The sequence below is a fragment of the Macaca mulatta genome, chromosome 1 (genome assembly GCF_049350105.2).
Source record: "Macaca mulatta isolate MMU2019108-1 chromosome 1, T2T-MMU8v2.0, whole genome shotgun sequence".
Lineage (NCBI taxonomy): Eukaryota > Metazoa > Chordata > Mammalia > Primates > Cercopithecidae > Macaca > Macaca mulatta.
Genome location: NC_133406.1, coordinates 63,847,879 through 63,865,059, shown reverse-complemented (window position 1 = coordinate 63,865,059; position 17,181 = coordinate 63,847,879). Strand labels below are relative to the sequence as shown.

The 17,181-nt window shown below is 45.3% G+C and overlaps 1 protein-coding gene across 1 annotated transcript in view; it reads right to left on the bottom strand.

The window, feature by feature from the left end:
- The window catches only part of RHEX (regulator of hemoglobinization and erythroid cell expansion), a 64,735-nt gene continuing 47,554 nt past the window's right edge, over positions 1–17,181 (bottom strand). Inside the window, exons 2-6 of the mRNA XM_078004693.1 lie at positions 4,604–4,710; positions 4,262–4,362; positions 2,639–2,782; positions 1,233–1,294; positions 1–684 (exon numbers count right to left, since the gene is read on the bottom strand). Of these exons, the coding sequence (XP_077860819.1) occupies positions 484–684; positions 1,233–1,294; positions 2,639–2,782; positions 4,262–4,362; positions 4,604–4,632 (537 nt within the window). The 5' untranslated portion in view covers positions 4,633–4,710 and the 3' untranslated portion in view covers positions 1–483. The remainder of the gene's footprint in view (positions 685–1,232; positions 1,295–2,638; positions 2,783–4,261; positions 4,363–4,603; positions 4,711–17,181) is intronic.

Here is a 17,181-nt window from a genome sequence, read left to right as displayed (position 1 = left end):
TTTTATTTAAAACTTTTAAAGAAGTTGTTTATTGCCAATAATTAAAGAGCTCAAAGAGAAGTCATTTAACCATGAGATTGCCAAATAGAACTCTACAACAGCTGATTAAACCTTTTTAAAATTTTCCCTGGGGAGAGACTTCAGCACTGTCTCTGCTAATGGACTCCATGGTTCTCATACTTTACCTGAAAGTTCTTCCTAACATCTGATCTGAATCTTTCTTGCCGGGGCATAGGCCTGTTTTCATACCCAAGTCTTGTTTTTGTTTTTGAGGAATAAACAGCCTTTATTGGGTACAGACCAGGAGTCCAAGGGTCTTGAGGACCTCTGTGTGTTTGTCAGCTTTCTTTTCCACATTCTTTTTGGCCTGTTTCCATAGATTTGTGAGCCCTATGCCTTGTTTAAGGGGGAAAAATGGCATTTCCCTACAAATTAAATGTAAGAATCTGTAGAGAACTGGACCCCATTAAAAATATCTGGAATTCACATGGTCACTTGATTGTATTCCGCTGGCTCAGACAGAGCAGGGTTGACAAAATACCAGAAATTGGGCTTGTGGCTTTCTGGATTGACATTGACATAATCTGTGATTTCCTTTATGTTCTCATAGTCCAGGGCGGAGTCATTTTTTAGTTCTTCAGGGGCCGAAAAGATGACTTGTGTGTAATCCACATCCTCGGTGTCCTTAGGAGAAAAGCAGAGACATGTGGGTCAAGATCCCTACCACGTTTGGAGGAAATAAGACCCAGACTGAACTCTTACTCAAAGAGGTTTGCCCATGGCTTGGTGGGGAAGATCTGGGTCCAAGTAGCTGTGTCTGAGAGCAGTCCAGGGCAGCGAGGAAGAGTACCAGTGACTTTGTTCCACCTGTCTGCAGGGAATGGGATTACAGACGAGCACGTGGAGGCAACAGGAAGATGCTGAGACTCAATTCAAGTGAGATCAGGACTCAGAACAGACTTTAGCCCAATGGCTGGGGCATGGGGAGAGGGTTTCCCATCAGCACTTTCATTTTTATAGTCTGTTCAGACCCACTTTGTTTGGGTGATCCATGCTGATATGGGTTATGGGTGGAAGCCTGACTCCCCTCACCTGAAGATGCTGTAATGACTCAAGAACCCCTCTTTTCTTGCTCCCACTCTATAGCTGGGGTAACCTGAGTTTTCAGTGTTTTGCAGCAGGGACCCCCAGATGGCATATGTTGGTCTGAGATCACTGGGCACATCCATTACCTGGCAGGCGGGAGGCGAACTGCAGGAGCTGTCCGAGCTATCTGAGGATGTGTCGCTGCCATCTGGGGAGAAATAGAAACGGTTCCTCTTCCAAAGCAAGCCAGAGGGTGTTAAGAGAGGATAGAGACAATGGAAGGGAGAATTGGCTTATTATCGGATAAAGACAGAGGCAGAGCCAGCAACACAAAGTGGGGTAGGGAAGAGAGATACAGAGACCCCAAAAGAGGAAGAAGGAGAAACAGAATAGGGCAAGAGTTGGGGGAGAGAAAGTCTCCAAAAATAGGCAGGGACATATCCAAGAGGCCAGGCACTGCCGCTTCATTCAACTGCATCTAAAACTAATTTTAAAAAATACACTAGGTTGACTGTGCTTGGAAAGGGCTGTCTTCTAGAAAGAAAAGTCAGGAGGAACATGCTGGGACAATGTGGCCCAATGCAAACAGCCTTGGCCTCAGAAGTTACACCTTCTAGTCCAAAGCTGTCACTAAATCTAGGCAGATCACATCTCTTTTGGTGCCCTGGTTTTCATCCCCCCCAAGACAAGAGGGTTGAGCAAGAGTCTCTGAGGTCCCTGCCAGCTAAACAATCTCTGATTCTAGCCAGGCTCTGGTGAAGCTTTGGGGCCAGGGGTTAGGGTAAGGCCAGTGCCTCTCCAGTTCTGCTGAAACATGCATATGAGCAGCACCCGCAGGTCCCCACAGGCAGGCACTGAGGCCATGTCTCAACTGTCTCAACTGAAAAGATAAAATCAGGACAGAGCAAATTCAAACCAATCAAGAGATAAACCAGTGGAAGAAGTGCAATCTCCGGTGAGTGAGCCCCCATCCGGGAGTTGCCTTGTTGCCAAAGCAGTCATTTCCACTGTGAATCGTGACCTATTGGCTCACTTGCAGGAGGGTGATATAGATTTGAACCAGCAGCAAGATTCGCATTTATACACTCAGATACCCATGCAGATCTAAGACCATGAAGAAGGGTCCCTCTAGGGACTGTGGAGGAGCCAACTAAGGAGCCAGTCAATAACACTGACATAGCAGTAGCCATGGTGGAGGCAGGCAGAGGCGGGTGAAATTCTAACTCCACTGTTAGCTGATCATTCTGAAGAAAAGATGCCACAGCTTTACAAAGAGAAGAGCAGGGACATTTCCCAAGCCCCCTGCAATCATTTGCACACGATTAAACCCGGAAAAGAACTTAGACCCACACAAACTCAGCAGGAACTCCCCCACGAAGTAGAATAAAACAGCTTTCTGAAAAAAGTAGGCTGGCAAGGCTGTCCTGATGTGGGTGTGAAGAATCCTCAGCCTAGAGGTTTGGGCCCACGGGGTTGCTGCAGGGAGGTCCTGGGTGTCCAGACAGAGCAAAGTAAGCGCCGAGACAAGTTCTCCCCTCAACCCCTTACTCACTCTTGTAAAGGGGATCAGACATTGGAATGTCTCTTTCTGTCTGAGTCTCCTTCATCTCTTTGGCAGCAGGTGGATGATGGTGGGCAGGGCTGGGCCTGGGGACCTGGAGCCTGGACGCTTTCAGTATCTGTTCACTCTGGTGCACTAGAAGGGAGAAGGGAGGGATCAAAAGTAGAAGGTGGCCGGGCACAATAGCTCATGCCTGTAATCCCAGCAATTTGGGAGGCCGAGGTGGATGGATTACTTGAGGTCAGAAGTTCAAGACCAGCCTGGTCAACATGGAAACCCCGTCTCTACTAAAAATACAAAATTAGCTGGGCATGGTGATGTGTGCCTGTAATACCAGCTACTAGGGAGGCTGAGGCAAGAGAATCACTTGAACCCGGGAGGCAGAGGTTGCAGTGAGCCGAGATTGTGCCACAGAAATCAAGCCTGGGGTACAGAGTGAGACTCCATCTCAAAAAAAAAAAAAAAAAAGTGGAAGCTGCCTGGGTTGGGCACATCAGCTCTTGAATCAGTGCCTTCTGAACACTGCCCTCAATAAAGCAAACCTTTCAGAAAGATCCCTTCAAACCTCAGCACTGCTGTGCTCAAAACCTTGCCGTGGTTCTGCACCTCACTTGGAAAAAGCCAAGTCCCAGCCTCGGAGGGCTCACTCCTCCCTCCCCTCTGGCTTTCTCCTGCTTCTCTCTGCCCGCTCCAGCTGCCTGGCCTCTTTGCTCTTGCTACTGTGTGCCTAACACGTTCCTCCTTCAGGCCTTTGCAGGTAGAGCTCACTCCTCACTCCCTGCAAGTTTACACTCAAAGGTTAGCCTCTCGGGGATGCCAACCATCCACCAAGCTGCATCTACTCCCTTGCTCCATTATTCCTCCCTGGCACTTACCATAATCTAGCAAATACATGTTTTACTTATTTATCTTGTTTGTTGTCACATGGAATGAAAGATTTCGAGGGTAGGAATTTTTGTTTTGTTCCCTGTTGTATAACCTAGGCCCAGAGAGTGTCTTAGATCCTCAAGAAATATCTGTTGAATGAATGAATGAACAAACAGATGAATGAAGCTCAACTTAACTAGAGAGACCCTCAAAACATCATCTTGCCTGGTCCTTTCTCTTAGCACAACCAAAGCAGCAGCATCTTGCCTTATTTTCCCTAATTGAAATGCCTTTCCAGGACTGAGCTTCACTACCTTCTATTGTATATCAGTTCAAGAATTTAATCTCTAAGTCTAGCCATATTTCCTTCTGTTGTAATTCAAGGCCATTTCTTCACGTTCAGTCCTTTGGCAGTGATGAAGAAAATTAATTAGACCCAGGTTACACGAGCACTTCCTCACAGGCATTGCAAAAGCTGTGTCTAGGCAGAAGGTCTGGGTAGTGGAAGGATATGGATGGTCACTTCCAGCCAGAAATAGTTGGTTAAAAGGTGAGGTCAGAGTGGGGATTACCCAATTACAGTTATGGGATAGGGTGGAAGGTGTGGAGGGGGAAGGATTTGGCTGGTGGGTCCTCTGGTAGGTTTTTGAGTGACATTTGGGAACTCCAAAGGGGTCTTGTGCTGCTGGAGGCTCAAGAATGGTCTCTGAGAGTGACTAGGAGGGAAGAGGATGCTGAGCCAGTTACCGATTTGCCTGCTGAGCAGGTAGTTGATGACGATGAGGAGGCAGGCCTGCAGCAAGAGGGACACCACTGCAATCACTAAGCCATGCCAGACCTTCATGACCCTGTAGGGAAAGAAAAAGGGGCAAAGTCAGAGATTGCAGAGATGTGAATACAATTGCAAATCTATCCCTGTCCTGGCTGGAGGCAGACATCTGGCATTGCTGCGTGTCCCAGGGTAGGTCCCTTTGCCTCTCTGGACAACAAGGCTGGGGCAGCCAGGAAGGGTGGTGTGTGTGCTTGGAAGCCAGCTACACCAGTTAGCTTGGTGGGAACCCTGCTCCTGCTCTTCTTGGGCCTACTCACTCTGTCAGCATGATGAGCTCCTTGCTCATAAGTTGGGGCTCAGGCACTTTCGGGAACCACCCTGGCACCTCGTCTCTCAGTAGTGCCACCGGCAGGGTGCTGGAGATCTGCAAGAGGTAAGGAGCTGGTCAGGACTCCACGGCTCTTTATACAAATTTCCCTTGGGCAAACTCAGCTACTTGAAGATCAATTGTGACACATGCCCAGTTTATTCATCATACTTGCTTCAGTCTCCACTTTCCTACATGATACCTTCTAGACACTTCTCCTAAGGAAATTTAATGAGTAAAGTGCACTTAACATTTTCACTCCCAAAGATTTCTGTCTAGTTCGGTTTATAAAGGTGGATTCAGAATCCAGATATGAGTTCCTTATTTGATATAGATTCAGCATGTGAAAGGGGTAGGTGGGGAGTGAAAAGCAGCAATGTTCTAGATGGGAGAACTCCCCTTCCTGTTTGTGCTGGAGCTCTCTCTCCATTTGTCCCTGCACCCAGTGCCAAGAAGCACCACAGGTCACCTTGTTACCAGCAGGGTTTCTGGGTTCTTTCTGTAGGAGAGCTGTGACTAGTTGCTGGTAAGGAGGGCCGCAGGGAGGCAGGAGGCAGGGACCCTGGGGACTGACCCAGACAGCGAACGAGAAAAGACTCCAGGAAATTATGTGCCTCTCACCTCCTCGGAGTCCTTAGACAAATGGATAGAAAATCCGTTATTGCCCAATGATCAGCAAACTCCACAAAGAAAGTTCAGTCAAAATTGACTTGGGCCAGGTAGGATGGCTTGCCCCTGTAATCCCAGCACTTTTGGAGGCTGAGGTGGGCAGATCACTTGAGCCTAGGAGTTCATGACCAGCCCGGGTAACATGGCGAAACCTCATCTCTACTAAAAATATAAAAATTAGCCGGGCATGTGGCATGTGCCTGTGGTCCCAGCTACTGAGGAGGCTGAGGTGGGAGGATCGCTTGAGCCAAGGAGGTTGAGACTTCAGTGAGCTGAGATGGTGCTGCTGCATTCCAGCCTGGGTGACAGAGCAAGACCTATCTCAAAAAAAAAAAAAAAAAAAGAAAAAGGGACCTGTGCACAAAATAAAAAGTGTAGAGCCAACACACTGGAAAGAAAACACAAACATGATTGCAATAAAGCAAGACAGAGATTTTTCAGAAAAAACAATGATCTTGAAGGATTTGGTGGCTTGATTGAAAAAAGGGGAGAGCTGTACTGAAAATGTCCTGCTCTTGTCTAATTTTGGATAAGCCCCCCACTAAGATACATTGCAGTACAGATCCTGATTTCTCAAGCCTCATCTGGGGTTCCTCAAGACCCCTGCCAGGGCAGCTGCGCAAGGAAGTCTGGGCTTTACCAGAAGAGCTTTATTGTATCATGAAAGAAATGAAAATTGTGGAAGGGGGCTAGAAGCTAGGCCAGTGTGTTTGAGAAAGCAACAATGTTCCACTTTTAAAGGAATTCAGGTGCTTTAGTGTGGATTGTCTAATACTGAATGTCTCATTTGTCCTTAATCACAGATACGATTCTCCCCTTGAGGGGGTCGGCCAGTAGGTTGCCCGGGCTGTCCTCCAATATTACACTCAAAGTTTTTATTTTTTAAGGCTCCTCTTCTACTTTATTTATTTAAAATTATGCAACTAGTAGACATTTGTCGTCAAAGAATTAAAAATATGAATGAGCAACGCGTTTTAGAAAATTGCCCCAAATTGAGCCAGACACAGTGGCTCATACCTATAACCCCAGCACTTCAGGAGGCTGATGCAGGTGGATTTTTTGAGTCCAGGAGGTCAAGACCAGCCTGGGTAACATAGCAAGACCCCATCTCTACAAAACATACAAAAAAATCAGCTAGGTGTGCCTGGCACATGCCTACAGTCTCAGCCACCCAGGAGGCTGAGGTGGGAGGATCACCCGAGTCCAGGTCGAGGCTGCAGTGAGCCATGATCATGCCACTGCACTCCAGTCTGGGTGACAGAGTGAGATCTGGTATATATTAAAAAAAAATTACCCCAAATCTTTTTTTTTTGAGATGGAGTTTCACATTGTTGCCCAGGCTGGAGTGCAATGACACGATCTCCGCTCACTGCAACCTCTGCCTCCCAGGTTCAAGCGATTCTCCTGCCTCAGCCTCCCAAGTAGCTGGGATTACAGGCGTGCACCACCACGCCCTGCTAAGTTTGTATTTTTAGTAGAGACAGGGTTTCTCCATGTTGGTCAGGCTGGTCGAACTCCCGACCTCAGGTGATCCACCCGCCTCGGCCTCCCTAAGTGTTGGGATTACAGGGGTGAGCCACCGTGCCAGGCTGAAATTAACCCAAATCTTATTCCATATCCTTCCAGAAAATTGTCTAAATATTTTCACGAATGTAAGTGCAAGTATATATGCAAATATGTGTGTGCACAGAGACAATGCCTTTAAAACATGGAATCATACAGATTGTTAGCTTTTTTTTTCTTTTAATATATCATAAACATGTTTTTTGGTCAGAAAAACCCCCATTAAAAGGCTCCAACCTGGCTATCCACAGGCCACATTTGACACCTAATTTTTGTCTGATGAAGTGCTTTAGTGATTTGAATTTGTATGTCCCTAAAATGGGATGTGATTTCTTCACTTGCTGACTAATCCCTAAAGGCATTTGAGTTTGCCACCTTTGAGTTTTGTAGTATCATTTCAAATTCCTACCATTGCCCTTGATCAGTGTTTCTTGGTAGTATCTGACATTTGGAGCCAGACAAGTCCTTATTGTCTAAAATTGTTTTGCAGACTGCAGGTCATGGAGCCTCCTGAAAGCACCCCAGTGTAACAGTCCAGTGTAATGGCCAAAAGGACCCCAAATTACCCTACACATTTCCAAAGGCCCCCCTGAGGTAGGAGGATTTGTTCCCAGTTGAGAATCACTGAATTTGATATATGTTCCATTATTTTAAAATTAATACCTTATTTTGGCCCTTTATACAAAACTAGATTGCCTACACCTTCTTCCACATTTGAATATATTCTGAGCATATACTCAGAGCATATACTTTGGGAGAGCGAGGTGGAAGGATCACTGAGGCTGGGAGTTTGACAACAGCCTGGTGACAGAGTAAGACCCTGTCACCTCTACTAGCCAAATGACACAGAGCAGCTCATCCAAATGAAAACAGTAAACAGTACGGACGTCTAACAGTCTTAAATACGAATTTCAGTTCTGTTCCCTTCTAGATGTGAATCACTGAACTCAGGGTCTTGGTTTAATAATTTCTGTATCTATAAAATGAGAAGAATAATAGCTTCCTTCTTCACAGAGTTCTTGCATGAGCTCAGTGATTCATGCTGTTTGTAAAGACCTTTACACAATTCCAGGAACATAGGAGGTGTCAGCCTCGGAGCCCAAGCTAAGCCATCATATCCCCTGTGACATGCACGTGTACATCCAGATGGCCTGAAGCAACTGAAGATCCACAAAAGAAGTGAAAATAGCCTTAACTGATGACATTCCACCATTGTGATTTGTTCCTGCCCCACCTAACTGATATGATATATTCTCCCCCTGCCCTTAAGAAGGTACTTTGTAATAGTCTCCCCCCAACTTAAGAAAGTATTTTATACGCCTATGCCAAACCTATAAGAACTAATGATAATCCCACCACCCTTTGCTGACTCTCTTTTCGGACTCAGCCCGCCAGCACCTAGGTGAAATAAACAGCCTTGTTGCTCACACAAAGCCTGTTTGGTGGTCTCTTCACAGGGACGCACACGACATTAGGTGCCTAAGACCTGGGACAGGAGGACTCCTTCAGGAGACCAGTCCCCTGTCCTTGCCCTCACTCCATGAGGAGATCCACCTATGACCTCGGGTCCTCAGACCAACCAGCCCAAGGAACATCTCACCAATTTCAAATCGGGTAAGCGGTCTTTTCACTCTTCTCCAGCCTCTCTCCCTACCCTTCAATCTTCCTCTCTCGCTACCCTTCAATCTTCTTCTCTCACTACCCTTCATTCTCCCTGTCCTTCCAATTCCAGTTCTTTTTCCTCTCTAGTAGAGACAAAGGAGACACATTTTATCTGTGGACCCAAAACTCCGGTGCCGGTCATGGACTCGGGAAAATAGTCTTCCCTTGGTGTTTAATCACTGCAGGGATGACTGCCTGATTATTCACCCACATTTCATTGGTGTCTGTTCACCACGGGGACACCTGCCTTGGTCATTCACCCACATGTCCTTGGTGGCAAGTCAATTGCAGGGACGCCTGCTTTGGCTGCTCACCCACATTGCAGCCCAGGGCTGCTCACCTTCCACCCCCTTCTCTGTATCTCTACCCTCTCTTTTCTCTGGGCTTGCCTCCTTCACTATGGGCAACCTTCCACCCTCCATTCCCCCTTCTTCTCCCGTAGCCCGTGTTCTCAAAAACTTAAAACCTCTTCAACTCACACCTGACCTAAAACCTAAATGCCTTATTTTCTTCTGCAATACTGCTTGGCCCCAGTACAAACTCGACAGTAGTTCCAAGTGGCCACAGAATGGAACTTTCAGTTTGTCTATCCTACAAGACCTAGATAATTTTTGTCGAAAAATGGGCAAATGGTCTGAGGTGACTGACGTCTAGGCATTCTTTTACACATTGGCCCCTCCCTTCTCCCAATGCAACTCGTCCCAAATCTTTCTTCTTTCTCTCCTGTCTGTTCCTTCAGTCTCCACCCCAAGCTCTGAGTCCTTTGAATCTTCCTTTTCTGTGGACTCATCTGACCTCTACCCTCCTCCCCAGGCTGCTCCTTGCCAGGCCGAGCCAGGTCCCAATTCTTCCTCAGCCTCTGCTCCCCCACCCTATAATCCTTTTACCACCTCCTCTCCTCATACCCAGTCGTGCTTACAGTTTTGTTCCTTGACTAGCCCTCCCCCACGTGCCCAACAATTTCCTCCTAAAGAGGTGGCTGGAGCTGAAGGCATAGTCAAGGTTAATGCTCCTTTTTCTTCATCTGACCTCTCCCAAAGCAGTTAGCATTTTGGCTCTTTTTCATCAAATATAAAAACCCAGCCCAGTTCATGGCCCGTTTGGCAACAACCCTTAGACGCTTTACCGCCCTAGACCCAGAGGGGCCAGAAGGCCGTCTTATTCTCAATATGCATTTTATTAACCAATCCCCTCCTGACATTAGAAAAAGCTCCAAAAATTAGATTCCAGCCCTCAAACCCCACAATAGGACTTAATTAACCTTGCCTTCAAGGTGTGCAACAATAGAGAAGAGGCAGCCAAACGACAACGCATCTCTGAGTTACAGCTACTTGCCTCTGCTGTAAGACAACCCACAACCACGTCTCCAGCATACAAAAACTTCAGAACATCCAAGCCACAGCTCCTTCAAAACTTCCTAGTGGACCTTGCTTCAAATGCCAAAAGCCTGGTCACTGGGCCTCAGAATGCCTGCAGCCCAGGATTCCTCCTAAGCCTGTCTGTGCCCTGTCTGTGCAGGCCCCCACTGGAGGTCGGACTGTCTGACTCTCATCGCCGCCGCTCCTAAAGCTCCTGGAGCCCAAACCCACCGTTCCTTGGCCGATTCCTTCCCAGATCTCCTTGGCTTAGTGGCTGAAGACTGATGCTGCCTGATCGCCTAGGAAGCCCCCTGGACCATCACGGACGTGGAGCTTCGGGTAACTCTTACAGTGGAGAGTAAGTCCATCCCCTGTTTAATCGATACAGGGGCTACCCACTCCACATTATCTTCTTTTCAAGGGCCTGTTTCCCTTGCCCCTGTAACTGCTGTGGCTATTGATGGCCAAGCTTCAAAACCCCTTAAAACTCTCCCACTCTGGTGCCAACTTGGACAACATTCTTTTACGTCCTCCTTTTTAGTTATCCCCACCTGCCCAGTTCTCTTATTAGGCTGAGACATTTTAACCAAATTATCTGCTTTCCTGACTATTCCTGGACTACAGCCACATCTCATTGCCACCCTTCTTCCCAACCTAAAGCCTCCTTCGCATCTTCCTCTCATATCCCCCAACCTTAATCCACAAGTATGGGATACCTCTACTTCCTCCCTGGCAACTGATCACACACCCATTATTATAACATTAAAACCTAATCACCCTTACCCTACTCAATGCCAATATCCCATCCCACAGCACGCTTTAAAAGGATTAAAAACTGTTATCACTCGCCTGTTACAGCATGGCCTTTGAAAGCCTATAAACTCTCCTTACAATTCCCCCATTTTACCTGTTCAAAAACCGGACAAGCCTGAACAGGTTAGTTCAGGATCTACGCCTTATCAACCAAATTGTCTTGCCTATCAACTTCATGGTGCCAAACCCACAGACTCTGCTATCTTCAATACCTCCCTCCACAACCCCTCCACAACCCATTATTCTGTTCTGAATTTCAAACATGCTTTCTTTACTATTCCTTTGCACCCTTCATCCCAGCCTCTCTCTGCTTTTACTTGGACTGACCCTGACACCCATCAGGATCAGCAACTTACCTGGGCTATACTGCTACAAGGCTTCACAGACAGCCCCCATTACTTCAGTCAAGCCCACATTTCTTGCTCATTTCTTACCTATCGCAGCATAATTCTTCATGAAAACACACGTGCTCTCCCTGCTGATTGTGTCCGGTTAATCTCCCAAACCCCAATCTCTTCCAAAAAACAACAACTTATTTCCTTCCTAGGCATGGTTAGGTACTTCTGCCTTTGGATACCTGGTTTTATCATCCTGACTAAACCATTATATAAAGTCACAAAAGCAAACCTAGCTGATCCCATAGATCCTAAATCCTTTTGCTGCTCCTTTCCATTACTTAAAAGCAGCCCTAGAAGCCGCTCCCACAGTAGCTCTCCTTAACTCATCCCAACCCTTTTCATTATACACAGCCAAAGTGCAGGGCTGTGCGGTCAGAGTTCTTACACAAGAGCCAGGACCGCGCCCTGTAGCCTTTCTGTCCAAACATCTTGACCTTACTGTTTTAGCCTAGCCCTCATGTCTGCATGTGGCAGCTGCCACTGCTTTAATAGTTTTAGAGGCCCTCAAAAATCACAAACTATGCTCAACTCACTCTCTACAGTTCTCATAACTTCCAAAATCATTTTCTTCCTCACACCTGATGCATATACTTTCTGCCCCCCTCCACTACCTCTCAGCAAGCCAAACTCATTGCCTTAACTTGGGCCCTCACTCTTGCAAAGGGACTACGTGTTAATATTTATACTGACTCTAAATATGCCTTCCATATCCTACACCACCATGCTGTTATATGGGCTGAAAGAGGTTTCCTCACTATGCAAGGATCCTCCATCATTAATGCCTCTTTAATAAAAACTCTTCTCAAGTCTGCTTTACTTCCAAAGGAAGCTGGAGTCATTCACTGCAAGGGCCATCAAAAGGCATCAGATCCCATTGCTCAGGGCAATGCTTATGCTGATAAGGTAGCTAAAGAAGCAGCTAGCTTCCAACTTTTTTCCCTCACAGCCAGTTTTTCTCCTTCTCATCGGTCACTCCCACCTATTCTCCCACTGAAACTTCCACCTATCAATCTCTTCCCACACAAGGCAAATGGTTCTTGGACCAAGGAAAATATCTCCTTCCAGCCTCACAGGCCCATTCTATTCTGTCATCATTTCATAACCTCTTCCATGTAGGTTATAAGCCACTAGCCCACCTCTTAGAACCTCTCATTTCTTTTCCATCATGGAAATCTATCCTCAAGGAAATCACTTCTCAGTGTTCCATCTGCTATTCTACTACTCCTCAGGGATTGTTCAGGCCCTGTGACCTCCCTTCCCTACGTATCAAGCTCGGGGATTTGCCCCCACCCAGGACTGGCAAATTGACTTTACTCACATGCCCCGAGCCAGGAAACTAAAACACCTCTTGGTCTGGGTAGACACTTTCACTGGCTGGGTAGAGGCTTTTCCCACAGGATCTGAGAAGGCCACCATGGTCATTTCTTCCCTTCTGTCAGACATAATTCCTGGGTTTGGCCTTCCCACCTCTATACAGTCCGACAATGGATCGGCCTTTACTAGTCAAATCACCCAAGCAGTTTCTTAGGCTCTTGGTATTCAGTGGAACCTTCATACCCCTTACCATCCTCAATCTTCAGGAAAGGTAGAACGGACTAATGGTCTTTTAAAAACACACCTCACCAAGCTCAGTCACCAACTTAAAAAGGAGGACTCTGTCAAGGATAGAGCCCCAAAACTCGCCAACCAAGCAAGTAATTACGCTGAACCCCCTTGGGCACTCTCTAATTGGATGTCCTGGATCCTCCCAATTCTTAGTCCTTTATACCTGTTTTTCTCCTTCTCTTATTTGGACCTTGTGTGTTCCGTTTAGTTTCTCAATTCATCCAAACTTTTATCCAGGCCATCTCCAATCATTCTATATGACAAATACTCCTTCTAACAACCCCACAATATCACCCCTTACCACAAAATCTTCCTTCAGTTTAATCTCTCCCACTCTAGGTTCTCATGCCGCCCCTAATCCTGCTCAAAGCAGCCCTGAGAAACATCGCCTATTATCTCTCCATACCACCCTCACAAATTTTCACTGCCCCAACACTGCATCACTATTTTGTTTTATTTTTCTTATTAATATAAGAAGACAGGAATGTCAGGCCTCTGAGCCCAAGCTAAGCCATCATATCCCCTGTGACATGCACGTATACATCCAGATGGCCTGAAGCAACTGAAGATCCACAAAAGAAGTGAAAATAGCCTTAACTGATGACATTCCACCATTGTGATTTGTTCCTGCCCCACCCTAACTGATACGATATAGTCTCCCCCTGCCCTTAAGAAGGTACTTTGTAATATTCTCCTCCGCCCTTAAGAATGTATTTTGCACGCCTATGCCAAACCTATAAGAACTAATGATAATCCCACCACCCTTTGCTGACTCTCTTTTCGGACTCAGCCCGCCAGCACCCAGGTGAAATAAACAGCCTTGTTGCTCACACAAAGCCTGTCTGGTGGTCTCTTCACACGGACGCGCATGACAGGAGGCACTCAGTAACTAGGTATTATTCAACCCTAAAATCCTCCACCACAATGGTGACTAGAATTATTAAAAATTGGATTGGTCTACTTTAGAAAATTTAGGCATTTGTTTTGAGTACAGTTTGGAGATAAGATCCAGGACAGGGTGAGGTATGAAAATTATGACAGATGTCATTATTTAAGTGGCTAATGGCTCTAACCACAATGAGCAGGTTGTTCCTTGGGGTCTAATTATAGACTGCTGATCAGACAGTCAGCAGAGACATCTGCCCATTTGGGCACATGCGCGGGTGTGCGCACACACACCCCAAATAACCAGGAAATGGGCAATTTAAGGTAATTATGTTGTGAAAAAGCACATGGACTATGTGAGGGTTTGGCATGCCTTGTTCCATCCTCGAGGTAGGGGCGGTCCTGTCCTCTTATGCTGTGCTGAATTTTGGCACCCAGATCTCACACTAATGTAGTGCCCTGCCAGGCACCTCAAAACCAAACTTCAGGCTGGGCATGGTGGCTCATGCTTGTAATCCCAGCACTTTGGGAGAGCGAGATGGAAGGATCACTTGAGACCAGGAGTTTGAGAAGAGCCTGGGTGACAGAGTAAAACCCTGTCCCTCCTCCCCCCACTAAAAAAACCCCACTTCGTCCCAGTGCTAACAGCATTTATTCTGTTTGCTTCAGACTTGTAATTAAGGCTGGATTCCATTTTATTAAGTTTCCCTCCTCCACTGATACAGGAGCTTTCTCATGGCCTTTCCAACAGGTGCAGCGTAACATCAGGGGGGAATAAAAAGACACCCACTTTCCTGCCAGACGCCATGCTTTCTTTGGATAGGTTTATTCTAGAAAGAATGATTTAAAACAAGATCACAATAGAAGATGATTTCTATGAAAAATCATATGGATTAGGCCAGGCGCAGTGGCGCACACCTGTAATCCCAGCACTTTGGGAGGCCGAAGCGGGAGGATCACGAGGTCAAGTGTTCAAGACCAGCCTGGCTAAGATGGTGAAACCCCATCTCTACTAAAAATACAAAAATTAGCCAGGCAAGGTGGCAGGTGCCTGTAATCCCAGCTACTCGAGAGGCTGAGGCAGAGAATTGCTTGAACCTGGGAGGCAGAGGTTGCAGTGAGCCAAGATCACATCGCTGCATTCCAGCCTGAGCTACAGAGTGAGACTCTGTCTGGAAAAAAAAAGAAAAAAGAAAGAAAAGAAAAGAAAAATCATATGGATCAAAGTAATTATAATCAACATTGTCAGCTGACTTTATCCATCTTTTCAAATGAAGTAGCTGTAAACTTTCTTTGCAGTCTCCATTAATTTGTTGTTTTTAACATTAGCTAAGGTATAAGGGAAAGAGAACAAAAAGAAGGGAGAACAAAAGAAGGGGAAAGAAGGGAGCTAGGGCCTGCCTTCTCCTGGGTCTGTCACTTGCTAACAGTGTAACTTTGGACAGGGAGACGTCCCCTCTAGGCCCTGGTGAATTAGGGAGCTTGGCAAAGTACTCCTAAGGCTCTTTTCAGCCCTGAGCATCCTGCTCTTTAAAGGTTGGAGTGAAGTAAGGTGAAAAGAAAGCAAAGCTGATGGAAATGGAAATTTTAAAAAGAAAAAAATCTTTATTTCCATTTTGTAATATCCAGCCTCCTCCACATTGCTAGACTTTCTCCCCCAGTTTAATATGCAGTTTCCAATAATGAAGAAAAGGAGGAAACACAAATAAACCGAATTAATAGTATAGGGACTATTAATCTCAGAAACAGAAGGGATTAAAATTTTTCAACAAAAATGAGGTACCAAAAAAAGAAGAGATTTTTAAAAAATTGTTAGACTACAAAATTTTTTTGATGAAATCTCAGTAAAATGGATAGTTTCCTAGAAAAATATAAATTAACAAAATTGATTCCATATGGCATGGAAAACTTAGACCAAAACCAAACCAAAATAACAAAAAATAAGTTTAGGAAGCAGCATGGTATCTAGGCATTAAAGGCAAAGAACCTGGAGTCAAACTGCTTGGGTTCAAATCCCAGCTCATTCTCTGCATGAGCTTGGCCTCGTTATTTAACCTCTCAAAGCCTCAGTCTTTTAATATATAAGATGGGAACAATAACTAATTGTGGGACTAGATAAGACAAATATAAATGACAACTACTTCTGAGGATGAAATTAGATGAGCTATGTGAAATAGTTATTAGAACTTGTGGCACATAGTAATAAGCATCCAATGAATGCAAGCTATTATTATTTAGAAATTAAAAGCATTGACTGGCCCCAGTGGCTCACACTTGTAATCCCAGCACTTTGGGAGACTGAGGCAGTTGAATAGCTTGAGCCCAGGAGTTGGAGATAAGCCTGGGCAATAAGGCAAGACCCCACCTCTATCAAAAAGAAAAGAAAGAAAAGAAAAGAAAGAGAAAGAAAAAAGAAAGAGAAAAAGGAAGAAGAAAGAAAGAAAGAAAGAGAAAGAAATTAGAAGCGTTATCAGACTTATTTCCTCAAAACCTGTCTAGATGGTTTGACAAATGAGGAGTTTCAAACTTTTAAGGAACACATAATTATTATTCCACAAGCCAATACAGGGCACAGGAAGACAGAAACTTTGGGGTCCATCTCATTTATGAATACAGAGGTATATATGGTAATATCAAGAAGTTAGCCCAGTACGTTGAGGAAATTGATTATAACAAAGATGGAAACTAACACTGAGTGTTTTCCGTGTGCTTTAATCCTCTCACTCTACAAAAATAGACATTACGGCCGGGCGCGGTGGCTCAAGCCTGTAATCCCAGCACTTTGGGAGGCCGAGATGGGCGGATCACGAGGTCAGGAGATCGAGACCATCCTGGCTAACATGTTGAAACCCCGTCTCTACTAAAAAAAATACAAAAAACTAGCCGGGCGACGTGGCGGGCACCTGTAGTCCCAGCTACTCAGGAGGCTGAGGCAGGAGAATGGCGTAAAAAACCCGGGAGGCGGAGCTTGCAGTGAGCTGAGATCCGGCCACTGCACTCCAGCCTGGGCGACAGAGCCAGACTCCGTCTCAAAAAAAAAAAAAAAAAAAAAAAAAAAAAAAAAAAATATATATATATATATATATATATATATATATATATATATAGACATTTCCACTACTTCATAGATGAGGAAACTAAGGCTTAAGAAGATTAAAAAATTTGCCGCTTTGCCAGCTGGAAGATTCATGTTTCCTAAACCAACTGACTCAAAATCCTAAATCCCAATCATGTCAGGAAGCTGTCTTTTATATAATACAAATACAACATTGATAGATCAAATTTTTAAAATTATGATCTTGGTAAAGTGCCAAAATGTGCTGGATAAACTGAACACTTATTACTGATTTTCAAAGTTAATAAAAGTATGAGGATTGTTTCTTACTATAATAAAGAATAACAAGTTGGTGCAGTATTGATTACTGCACCAATAATCAGTATCTGACGAAATGGTAAATTATTTTTAGCAACTATTTGAGAGCAAGGGTGTATGCTGCAACCCTTATCTGAAACGAGTACTAGAAGTTCTAGTTTCTGGAAATGGAAAGTTCCTCCAATCTCTAATAATAATAAGG